At 35.4% G+C, this 11,399-nt stretch overlaps 2 protein-coding genes across 5 annotated transcripts in view; one reads left to right on the top strand and one right to left on the bottom strand.

The window, feature by feature from the left end:
• Positions 1-2,283, top strand: part of LOC104710074 (SEC12-like protein 2) — an 8,386-nt gene extending 6,103 nt beyond the window's left edge. The window contains exons 3-10 of one of the 2 annotated variants that reach the window (XM_010426616.2): positions 543-693; positions 786-877; positions 997-1,093; positions 1,191-1,266; positions 1,361-1,481; positions 1,568-1,684; positions 1,798-1,865; positions 1,961-2,283. In XM_010426616.2, the coding sequence (XP_010424918.1) occupies positions 543-693; positions 786-877; positions 997-1,093; positions 1,191-1,266; positions 1,361-1,481; positions 1,568-1,684; positions 1,798-1,865; positions 1,961-2,052 (814 nt within the window). In that variant the 3' untranslated portion in view covers positions 2,053-2,283. Of the gene's footprint in view, positions 1-542; positions 694-785; positions 878-996; positions 1,094-1,190; positions 1,267-1,360; positions 1,482-1,567; positions 1,685-1,797; positions 1,878-1,960 lie in introns of both variants that reach the window. The other variant, XM_010426615.2, reaches the window with a different exon arrangement.
• Positions 2,357-8,387, bottom strand: LOC104710073. 3 transcript variants are annotated; one of them, XM_010426612.1, is made up of 26 exons: positions 8,073-8,387; positions 7,858-7,970; positions 7,636-7,762; positions 7,430-7,525; positions 7,288-7,356; positions 7,054-7,188; positions 6,908-6,976; positions 6,776-6,819; positions 6,533-6,692; positions 6,064-6,231; positions 5,815-5,899; positions 5,481-5,714; positions 5,279-5,370; positions 5,127-5,169; positions 4,878-5,035; positions 4,671-4,781; positions 4,508-4,576; positions 4,268-4,411; positions 4,002-4,076; positions 3,747-3,923; positions 3,560-3,645; positions 3,380-3,434; positions 3,151-3,276; positions 2,947-3,060; positions 2,731-2,850; positions 2,357-2,636 (listed from the first exon to the last, which is right to left on the bottom strand). In XM_010426612.1, the coding sequence occupies exons 1-26, from the start codon at positions 8,190-8,192 to the stop codon at positions 2,571-2,573; spliced, it is 2,856 nt and encodes a 951-aa protein (XP_010424914.1). In that variant the 5' UTR covers positions 8,193-8,387; the 3' UTR covers positions 2,357-2,570. The 3 variants fall into 3 exon arrangements, with proteins under 3 accessions (XP_010424914.1, XP_010424916.1, XP_010424915.1); XM_010426614.1 differs by having other exon boundaries at positions 3,747-3,911; XM_010426613.1 differs by having other exon boundaries at positions 6,064-6,228.

Below are 11,399 nucleotides of genomic sequence, written 5' to 3'. Positions count from 1 at the left end.
GGATGGAATGGTTGTATTGTGGGAAAAAAAAAAAAAAAAAAAAAAAATTTCTAGGCTCTGAATACCAATTGATAGCTGTGACCTCGTCGAATCACAACCTTAGTACGAAGAGTAAGAGTAAAATGTAAACAAGGAACGAGACTAGATTTTGGGCAATTGATATTGCCTCTTTTTGGCTTTTCTATTTCTTAAATACTGAAAACAACGAAAGGGAAATGGAGTGATCACCACTCCTACAATTCAGGAATTACAGGGAAAGAGGTGAAATGGATCCTAACAAGTAGGAAGAGCAATTCCACTTATTTGCATAACCGTAAAACAGAACGACTAAGTCTTGCTTAATCTAAATATTTCCTGTTGGGCTTCTTGACTCTCGTGGACTGTCTTCTTGACTGAAGCCCACTATCAACCCCAACGACTTCATCTTCATCATCTACACTCGCACACTCATCATCTATGAATTTTATGGTTTGGGACTTGGAGTAGAGAGAGAAAGTTCAAGGGATGTGTTTATAAGGTAGTGCTGTTTTCTTGATACACAGACTGTTTGGTTGGGATAACATTATGAGCCCACGAGAGGATTATCAGGCTGGTGAAGAGCCTGAGGAAGTTATTAAAGAGTTAAAAGATGTTGGACAACAGTTGGCTCTGGCGTTTAATCCGGAGGGATCTGTGCTCGCTGCTGGTGCGGAGGTAAAAAGATTCTTCGATTCAGTCTCTTTTAAAATAACAGAGAAAGAAGGTTTAGTAGTGGTTCTTATGCATTTTGTTTTGATGCAGTACAGGATGGGACTTTGAGGGTTTTTGAATGGCCCAGCATGAAATCGTTGATTAATGAGTCTCAGGCACATTCATCAGTCAAAAGCTTAACTTTCAGGTCTGCTTTCTCCTTTCATATAAGGAATCATTTGTTATCTGGGAAGAGGTCTATTCGGGATCACCTTCGAACAGTGATTGTTAACAGATATCCTGAGAGTAAATATTCTTTGTTTACAGCGAAAATGGTAAATTTCTTGTATCTCTTGGAGGTCCACTTTGTCGGGTTTGGGAGGTGAATGCTTCTACGGCTGTTGCCAGTCTATCAAAAGAGAAGGTCAGTTGGGTTTTGCTCTTAGTATCTTTTAACTTTATATATACATTCGTCCAACACTATCGTAGTGGATCTGATTAGTTGAAATACTGAAATGCAGGATGAGATTTTGGCGTCCTGTAGATTTTCTGTAGACAGTGCAGGCAATGAAATTCTTTACGTTGCTGCAAACACTGGTAAACTTATATTCTGACAGTGCAAGAGCACAGAACTTTAAATTCTACTTTTTTTGTCGCTGCTAACAACAGAGGATTCATTTGGTTTCCGTAGAACGTGGTGTGAGTATTATAACATGGGATACAAAATCATGGAAACGAAAAGAGTCAAAGCCTATTAAAAAAAACACTATGTCAGCCTTTAATGTCTCACCTGATGGGAAGCTGCTTGCAATGTAAGTTTAGCTTTCTTCTCACTTTTAGAACCAACAGATAAAAGTATTACTATTTTTTGGTAATCGTGATTCTTTCTTAATTGCAGAGGAACCCTTGAAGGAGATGTTTTGATACTTGACTCGACGAGAAAGCAAACTAACCAAATTGTCAAGAAAGCGCATCTCGGTTTGGTCACAGCACTGACTTTCTCCCCTGATTCAAGGTTTTTTCTCTACTCATTAGGGCTCAAGTCTTTACCTAAGAACTATCGATTCAATGATTCCAAAACAAGCAAAAAAAAATCCTGAAGTTTGAATTTTGGGTTTGGTTTTGCAGGTGCTTAGTGTCGGTATCTTTTGACTCGAGGGCAAGGCTAACCGTTATTAACAAACAGGGTGAAAAACGTACGTATTATGGTATCTCCTCTTAACTCTCCATTTTAACAAAACGGTTTCCAATCAGAAACCTAAAACTGTGGATTTTGATGATGAAATTGCAGCCGGAACAAGGTGGTGGATACTGGCAATATTGTTTGTGTTTCTATACGTGGTTGCATATTATTTTTTGAAGGCAAAGGGGATTATACCTTAAAAAGGTATTTTGAGCGACCCCACAAGACGTACAGCGGGGGGGCTTTGTAACCGACATATCTTACGCCTCTTTGAGTTAGGCTTTTCGCGTTTGTGTGTGACAAAGTCTCGAGGGATTCTTCAATTTTTACCCGCATGCTTTTTATATCATAAAAAATGTAAACTAACACTGATACAGTAAACATAGTGAAAGTACAATTTTATGGATTAATAAGACCCTTTTGCGTCCTCATTGAACTTAAAACATAAAATTAAAAATGGCCTGAATTGTAGAATAGTTCACTCGTTTCAACTTTCATGGCTTGTAAGTAAATTTTTTCAATACTAAACAATGATAGTTACAATGTCTGGGAGAGGGAGACTCGGTAAGCAAAGAAAAAGAAAAAAAGCTTTTGGGTTTATTTACAGTATAATGGATATTCCCACAGGTTAGCATTTGACCTTTTCTTCTGTGATTAGATTATTTGTGAAAGCAAATAACAAAAAAGAGAGGATAATTACCAGAGAAAATATTTTTTATTATGGACGCTTCCTTTGGTATAGAGAGTAACCAACGAGCGCAGACATCAAAAATGTCCATAGTACCTGTTTCCACCATATTTGTTACTTACTTCTCATCATCATATAAGGGCAAACAAAATGTGACTAGTGTTTTAGCACGATGATCTTGAAACGATACCGTATTGATGGTGTGCCAACGTTCGAGTCGTTTGATTCTTGACTGCATATCTTCCAAAAGGTTGTCAATAGAAGAACCATCTCTTCTTGGTGAGGATTCCGATACACTGTTACTACTTACCTTTTTTGATGTAAGACCATAAAAAAACAATGAGAACCATTTCAGAGACATCGAAACCCAGAATGAGAGAAGAGGATTGAGGAGACTTTTGATTACCTGTGATTGTATGAATTCCACAAGTTCTTGCAACCGTACTGCTTGCTGTGTATGGATTCCACTTGAACTTCTCTGCACTGGTGGCAGTCTTTCCAACACTATTTGAAGGTAACTCTTCATTCACGAAAACACAAAACCGACTAAGATTGATTGTGTATCATACGCAAGTGAGGATCAAGAACGAAAGGTTTTTCGAAATTGAACCTTTGTTGTGTATGAACCATCCAGTTTGAGAGCTGAACCAGCAGCTGTCACAGCTTCTTTGTTTGCGCCTTTGATCTGTATGTAAGGACTTGGCACATCTTGGAGATGATCAACCTCAATAAGAATCTTCAAAAGCCCAAAAAAAAAAAGAGATAAAAATCGGTTTTCCAATCTAAAGAGTCTAAAGAAGCTTCTTTCGCATATTCAACTAAGAGCAATGCATCTTCACCTTTCCATCTTGGTAAATGAAGGCAGAAGCTTCGATATAGGCCACTGCTTGATACCTGAAACCAGAATAGAGAATATATATTAGCATCTGATGAGATCTGATTGGATAAAAATTGTCAACTACTGAAAACGCAGAAAACTATTGAGGAGAATAGAAAAACTTATTTGATTTCTTGCTCACCCGAGATTAAGAAGACCTGCCACAGTACTTACGCTAATGTCGAAATCTACTTTGGGCTGGATGATGAAGTTCCCTTCCCTAATTGGCTGTGACATATAAGAAGAAGATTCATGAGACATTAGAAAAGGAACTGACGAGTTCAATAATTAACAAAGCATTTATGAATTTACAGATATGAAAATCAGACCTCACGTATAAGCACTGCAAACCTGCCCTCGCAGATTCTTACGCGTATGCAGTCACTATCTGACAACTGACCATTCGCAGGAAGCCCAGATAGCCTGAGATATATATCGATAAAATTTTGAACGGAACTGCAGAATTTTGTCGAATCAAGGATGCTGAGAATATCCTGATATGGAACCTCATCAACCACATGACGAGTCGTGAGTGTTTCTGTAAATTATGGAAGCTCAGAATGTGATTATATTTTAATCCTTACTTGTTTATTGCTCTTCAAAACAAACAAAGAGCTCTCGGGAGAGAGAACTGGATCAAAATCATTCCGAATCTTAACCTGTATTATTGGGAAAACTGTTAGTACGGACACAAAGATCAGTTACTCAAAATCCTGTCTTAGAATTGGGATTGATTTCTGTTTTTCAAAAGCTAATAATAGTCACAAAAGAGTAGGCCAACACCCAACAGTAAAAGATGAACGATACTAGTAGGTGAAATCTAGAGTCTCAGGTAGTCAGGTGTACTCACGTGTGCATGCACTAGATGTGGCTCGATGTGTTGCTGGAACATTGGAAATACGGTCATCATTATCTCATTCTGAGACATGAAACACCCAACTCGACTTTTATCCCTCTGGACTCTAGAGATAAGATGTGAATGAACACCTCCCACCTGGTTTATGAAGAGAAACAACAAATCAATATGTTCTTGAAAATAAAAGAATTATAAATGGAAGAAAAGGAACAATGAAGCAGAAAAGTATCTTACAACAGCAACCCAGAGGTCTAAAGATTGTCTGATTTCTGGATGCAATGCATAGACCCCCTCGAAGATGATCTGAAAAAAGATGTGATATTGACAAATCATCAACTATGCTGAGAAAACAACAAAGACAATCACCATAAAATATGTAAGGACTATGATCACTAACCACACCACACTCTTCAGGAACTTCTAGTTCCTTAAAGCCACATCTGGTGCCAGTCTCCATGTCAAATACAGGCAGTTTGGTTCTTCGACTATGCGTTATGTCCGCGATGTTCTGCAAGTGAAGTAGAAAGAGATTTCAATTCTAATAAAACAAACCCAAAGGATGACAGATTACCTTATCCTTTTGCGTTCAAAAACCAAGCGTTACCTTTGACAGCAACGGCAAATCAAGGGAACTAAAGTCGTCGTGCTTGAAATCTTTGACTTGTTCGGGCTTGAAGTAATTTTCAAGGGAAACCACTTCACATCCAACTATATTTGCCATTTTATGAGCCAAGCTAGTCTTACCAGACCCACTAGGACCACCTACAGTGAAATCAGGGTGACAATATAAGGAATAGGAAATAGCTTTTAGGCTAAACAAAAATGACACAAACAACGAACAAGCAATATTTACCTATTCCAACAATAACAGGGGGTCCCTTATTCTCCAGCAATGCCTGATGATTAGAAGCAAAAGAACCCTTACTAGAGAAAACAAGTGCAAGAAGAAGCAACTTTTGTACTTAACAGAAGAAGATTTCTCTTATCTTCTGGCAATCCCATTACCTGTATTGCTTGAACGGAAAGTAGCAACCCTCTGTCCAAGTCGTATGAATCAGGCATAGGAACAAGCCGCATATTATCCCTGAAAGAGGAATCTGTGGCTGCTTGATGAGAAAGCCTAGGCATAAATGCACGATAATACTACTGAAATATATTTCATAGACAATGAAAATAAGAGATCGATCTTAAAAAAAGACGGACATACCTACAGCAGAGCTTACTGATTGAGGTGGATCATAAGAGGTGAAATGCCAAGTTGCAACCATCGGTTCCATTTGAGATTTGGTAGGAGATCGAGTCCAAGGCTGCGATAAATCCTCAAGGCGGGTAACAATGTTTGGGGTAGTTCGAATAGGTTTTGGTGCAACAATTTGCTTCTCTTGGTTGGTGATTACAGGAGACGGTTGCAAAAGTGGAGGTGTATTCAAGCGTGGTACACCTGCACATGGGTTAGTTTGCAAAATATCAGATTCTGTTGCACTGTAGAGCATAAGAAAGGATGAAAGTGAAAACAAACATGCTATATCTAATTCACTAACCTTTACTTTCGAGGATCAGCTCCAGGTATGATTTGGTGATCCAGGGCCCGGTGATACCCATTCTCAGAGCTTCAGCTCCCACACTCTATGCAAAAAGATCTATTAAAACTTGTATATCAAAAGGGATACTGAATAAGCTAAATCCAAATTACTGACAGAGAAGGAAAACAGTAAAGAAAACGTGTGCTACAGTTTTTTCTGCATTGAAGATCAATGTGTTTGTTCTGAGAGATGATTTTGGGTTATTACCTTCCTATCTGTCCCTCTCAGTACCAGGAAAGTCTCTCCAAGTGTATCGATCGTTTCACGTGACAGGGATAAATTACCATAACTGACAGCAGTTGAAGCCCGCTTATAACTCACAACAACATTGTAGCCTAAAGCTAGCAACCCTCCAAGTGTCATGCGTCCAACCTGCTAGACATTAGAAATTAAGTCACATAGAGAAGGATAGTAGGGAATATAAAGATGTGTGCAAACTGCCCAGACTCCATAAATATAGGCATGCCTCTTCCGTAGAGAGTTCAGCAATTAACAAAATCGAGGAATATACTGGACCAGGAACCAAAAAACAGTAAAGTTCAACATAACCCCATTCCTATCTTTTCCACCAACGATAAAAAGCTAGGACCCTACATTCCAGAAAAATTTACAAACCTAGAAAGAAAGAAACACCAAAGAATAATTGAAAACTTGGCAATTCCATGTAATAACTCACCTCGAACTCAGCTTTTGGACGGATAATGAAATGCTTGTCGACAATCCTTTGGTCTCCAAGTGACAGATAGTACCTTATACCAGCTTGGCGAACTTTTATCCAGTCATTTATCCGTGCCTCTTCGCTTGCAGAAGGAGGTCTAAGGTACATCTCAATAAAACTGAAAGCAGCACCAAGGGAACCAAGTCAGCATGCATATGAAGATCCAGTAACCATTCACATAACTAGAACAACCCTTCTTACTTATCCTTCTGCACGTCACTTTCTTGAGCAAATGAAGTTACTATCTGTTACATGAATAAGTCAAGTGGTAAACATTATTAAATAAATCAAGGTCACGACAGGAAAACAAAATAATTGGAAGAAACTACAGACCTCACTTTTGCATTTCAATTTGTATATGGCTTCTCGAAATGATGAAACAAAACTATTGTTGATTCTGATCTGCACACTCCCAACAAACGGAGAGAAGTCAAACTTCTGAACACTAAAAATGGAGAAAGAAAAGAAGAAAAACCAACCTGTGCATGATGAAGATCGGGCTCAATGTGCTTTCTAAACAGTGGGAAAATGCTGTCGATAAGGTAATCAAGGGAACATGAATCTCCAATATCATAACGTACTTTAGAGAGAAGGCTAAAATGAACTCCACCAACCTAATCACAGAGTGAATAAAGGATTTTCATATTCACGGTATGTCGTGGTGTTACATTAGCTAGACCAATATCTAACTGCTGTGGAGGAGAAAATCTTACCACAGCAACCCGAATATCCAGTAAGGAACGCAATCTTGAATGGAGAGCATAGGTTCCATCAACAATAACCTTCAATAAACCAAAACGGATAAAGCATAACAACCACACCAAAACCAAAACCAAAATCACATTTGGGACTTACCACTCCAGATGACGTCTTCACCATCTTGGAATCAACACGCCTCTTTTGCTGGAAATCAAAAACGGGAACAAGAGTATCTTTTCCTTTGATCAAATCCTATTTATAGAAAACGCCAAGTTAGTTAGTCAACCTTAGTCAATCCTTCTACAGAACAACACAAACAAGAAACCTCAGAGTCTGAGAAAAGATGAGGATAAAAAAAAAACCTCCAAATTGAGGACTAATGCATCAAAATCTAACGTTTCCAATTCATTTCCATCGTCCAAACTGTCTCGGTAGTCCTCCATGGCAATAACAGTACAGCCGATTACAGATGCAACTTTCTCTGCCAAGCTTCGTGCATCCAAAAAAAAAAAAAGCATGAAATCGAGCACGACGCTTTGAGAAAATCACAAAAACTCTGACCTAAGCAGTTTCAGATCAGTTACCTTGATTTACCGGAGCCGCTAGGACCACCGATACCAACAGTAACAATGCCGTCCTTCTTCTCTCTAAGTTCTTGAATGGACTTAACTAAGAGGTAATAGCCATGATCGAACGCCTATTCCAAACAGAAAAGCATCAACGGACCTCGATGATTGATTATATGTTCTCCGCCTAATCCTACACTAAAATTATCTAGAAAATTCGAAAAGAAGCGTACCACATGAAGAGGAAGAGATTGAAGAATCGAAGAAGAGGAAGAAGAAGAAGTAGAAGGCTGCTGCTGGAAGAAATCTCGTCCTCCCTCTTGGAAAACTCGCTGAACAACCTCGTCGTCCATGGATACCCACCGTTTCGGCAAACTCTCGCGATGATCTCGATGGAGTTGTGATAAAAAGACGATTCCGATGAAGTCGAGGATCGGAATAAAAAAAAAAGGGGAAGATCGAGAGAGAAGAAGAAGTGTGTTGGGGAATTTTTGAAGAAGGAAGATCGAACTAACAACAAAAATCAGGAATCAAAAAGACGATGAGAAACCAATNAAAAAAAAAAAAAAAAAAAAAAAAAAAGAGAGAGAGAGAGAGAGTTCTCAACTTTAATTTTTGCTTTTTTATATTTTTTATTTAATCGGTTTTAATTTTTGATGAGAAAATTAGGAGAACACTTTGCTTGCAAGCATGATGAAGTCTCCCGCTTGTTCTTCCCCGTCCGGCTCTACTACTCTCTCTGCACCCAAAAACAAAAAAAAAAACAAAAAACAAAAAACAAAAAAGGAATTATAACTGAAAGCAACTCTCTGTTTTAGATTTTAATCTTTTAATTTCTGTTAATTAATTATCTCTTAAGCTTGTTTTCGATGGTTGACAAAAAGAAGAAGAAAAAAAATACATTTCTGTCAAACGGATTGCATATATAGGTCAATAAATTAAATTTATTTCCTTAATTTTTGCTAGTGGCAAGACGAAATTCTTATTTGAATATATATTTCTAGGAGATTATTATAATACTAGTCTATACCCGGTACATTCGCACCGAAAAAGCATATAATCTTTAGCTTTTTCTAATAGTATCAATTAAAGTTGAACCAATTTTTATTAATTTACTGTTTGATGTATAAATTCATTCTATTGCGGTAAAACCAAAATTCCCTTTATAAAAAAGAACATAATTGTACGAAAAAATGTAATAAATTTTGTTGTGATCGATCATCACTTTTACGACCAATAGAACAACATTCAGAAGTGACCAAAAATTTAAGTAATTTAAATAAAAGTAAAATTTGAGTTTTTGGTTGTATTCATACCTGAGGATTGAGTATTTTAATTTGCAAGAAATAATCTACATAGCATGTCTTGTGTTCATAGCTTTCTTAATACATGCCGTTAACAATTTCATTGCTGTATGCTTTAAAGCCTTTTCTTGTTAGATTTATGAAGCAATAAAATGTAATTGTACTTAAGATATTAAGAAATTAGAGCGTGAGAACCTTTTTATTGATGATCACAAAGTATTACAGGTAATACTTCTTAAAATTTAAATAAACTACAATGTAAACTATAATAATATTTTTTCTTAAGAAAACATTGTTAAACAAACCAAAATCTCTAAATCCTTCTGCACATAAAAAAGATAACTTGCTTTGCACATATATCATTAACCAAACATTTCCTCTTCATCAGGTGACTTCTTCTTATAAGTTATAACTCACTTATCTCTTCCTCGTTGTAGAAACTCTTCTTGAAGGTTTGAATCTTCAAATTTCATCTTGTCACGATCCACACATATAGAATGACATTCCAATACTTCTCTCTGAAATGAAATCACATTATATCAAGGTAGAACAATTTATCTAACACCACCTGATTGATTGTTGCAGCTCCATTGTAACAAAAAGAGATGCAAAACCAGACATCTAACAGAGAATGTGTTGAGATGGTGAAATACAAAAGACATAAATTGATCAGAAGCAATTCAGCAATAGATATAGATACAGTAGGGATATAACCATTAAAAACAATATGTTTCATCGGTTCTATAATGTAACTTTCTTAGAATGCTGAACTTCATGGTTCCTGATAAATTAATCTATTAAAAAAGTTTAGAAATAAAATAATCATGCACCATAATAAATATATAGAAGCCAAATCCCACCTTTTTATGAGAATTGATGGAGAATACAAAACCATAACGGATTGGAAAATCCAAAATTCTATTTTATGGTAATCATGTTTTGTCTTCTTAAGAGTTCTAGGATTGTTATGTATTTCTCGAGAGTTTTATAGTGAGAAAAAATGATCTTTGACTCTTGAGATAGAGGGGAAATGGGATCGTGAATTGAAAAGGAAACTGTTTATTTCATGTGTTAATGGGATCATGGATCCTTTTACGTCTCTATTTTTTTTGTTTTTAACTAGGTTTTGAACCCACGCTACTTGTGGGTTTATTAGATATATTTTGATGAAAATTATATATGATTGATTACGGTAATAAAATATTATTTTATAAAAAAAAAATTAGTATTATCATTTTCATTGTCAAAATTTGTGGTAATTTTCATTGTTACTTTTACCGTATGGTTCTTCGTTCTTTTTTTTTTCTTCTTACTCGTCAACTTCTTCACATTCTTCCACTGAAAACCCTTTTTTAGACTACCACACAACTTGTTAACCATCAAACTCCAAGAACAAAATTATTTCTTTTCTCATAAAATTTATGAAATTCATGAAGAGCAGCATAGTTAACACATGCATCCAATTATTGATTATTTTATCTATATACTTATTTTGTTTTAGATCCACACGTTTATAATTTTCTTCAACCAAAATCCTTACTTGGTTTATAATATTTTTAAAACATAATAAAATATACTAATAATATTTTATTTGATATGAATCATATGATATATAGAAATATGAGTACACTATAAGAACATATTAATTATAATAAATAATATCAATTATGTTATATCATCAAATAATATCAACTGTATCATATTCTCAAATAATCTTAACCGTATATAGTTAAACAATATTTCTTAAAAACAATATTTAAACAATATTTAAACGGTTATAGTTAAGATTAAACAATATTTCTAACCATAACCGATGGTTAATAAACCATAACCGTGACAACCGTAACTTTGGTCATACCTATGTAGAGCTAATAAAACATGTGTGTTTGTTGTCCATCTTTCTTCTTTAAACTCCAAAACTTGATTCAAACATCAAATCAAGGTCTTGTGATGTCAATTCTTCTTTCTTAGATCCAAAAATAAAAAATTAATAAAATGAATATCAACTCATCTATAAAATCATACACAAAAATATGGATTGTAGCTCATAAAAAATAAAAAGCACAAACGTAGATAAATAAGATAATTTATGTTTTACATCAATATTTATAGTATTTTAAACTTTTAAAAGGTTTCGAAATATAAAATTTGAACCTTTTAAAAAGTTTCAATATTTATAATATTTTAAACTTTTAAAATTTAAAATTATAATATTTAAAAACTTTTTAAAAGCTAAGAACTTTTAAAATATTTATA

This window comes from Camelina sativa, chromosome 9 (assembly GCF_000633955.1).
Source record: "Camelina sativa cultivar DH55 chromosome 9, Cs, whole genome shotgun sequence".
Classification (NCBI taxonomy): domain Eukaryota; kingdom Viridiplantae; phylum Streptophyta; class Magnoliopsida; order Brassicales; family Brassicaceae; genus Camelina; species Camelina sativa.
This window is presented reverse-complemented; position numbering and strand designations above follow the sequence as displayed.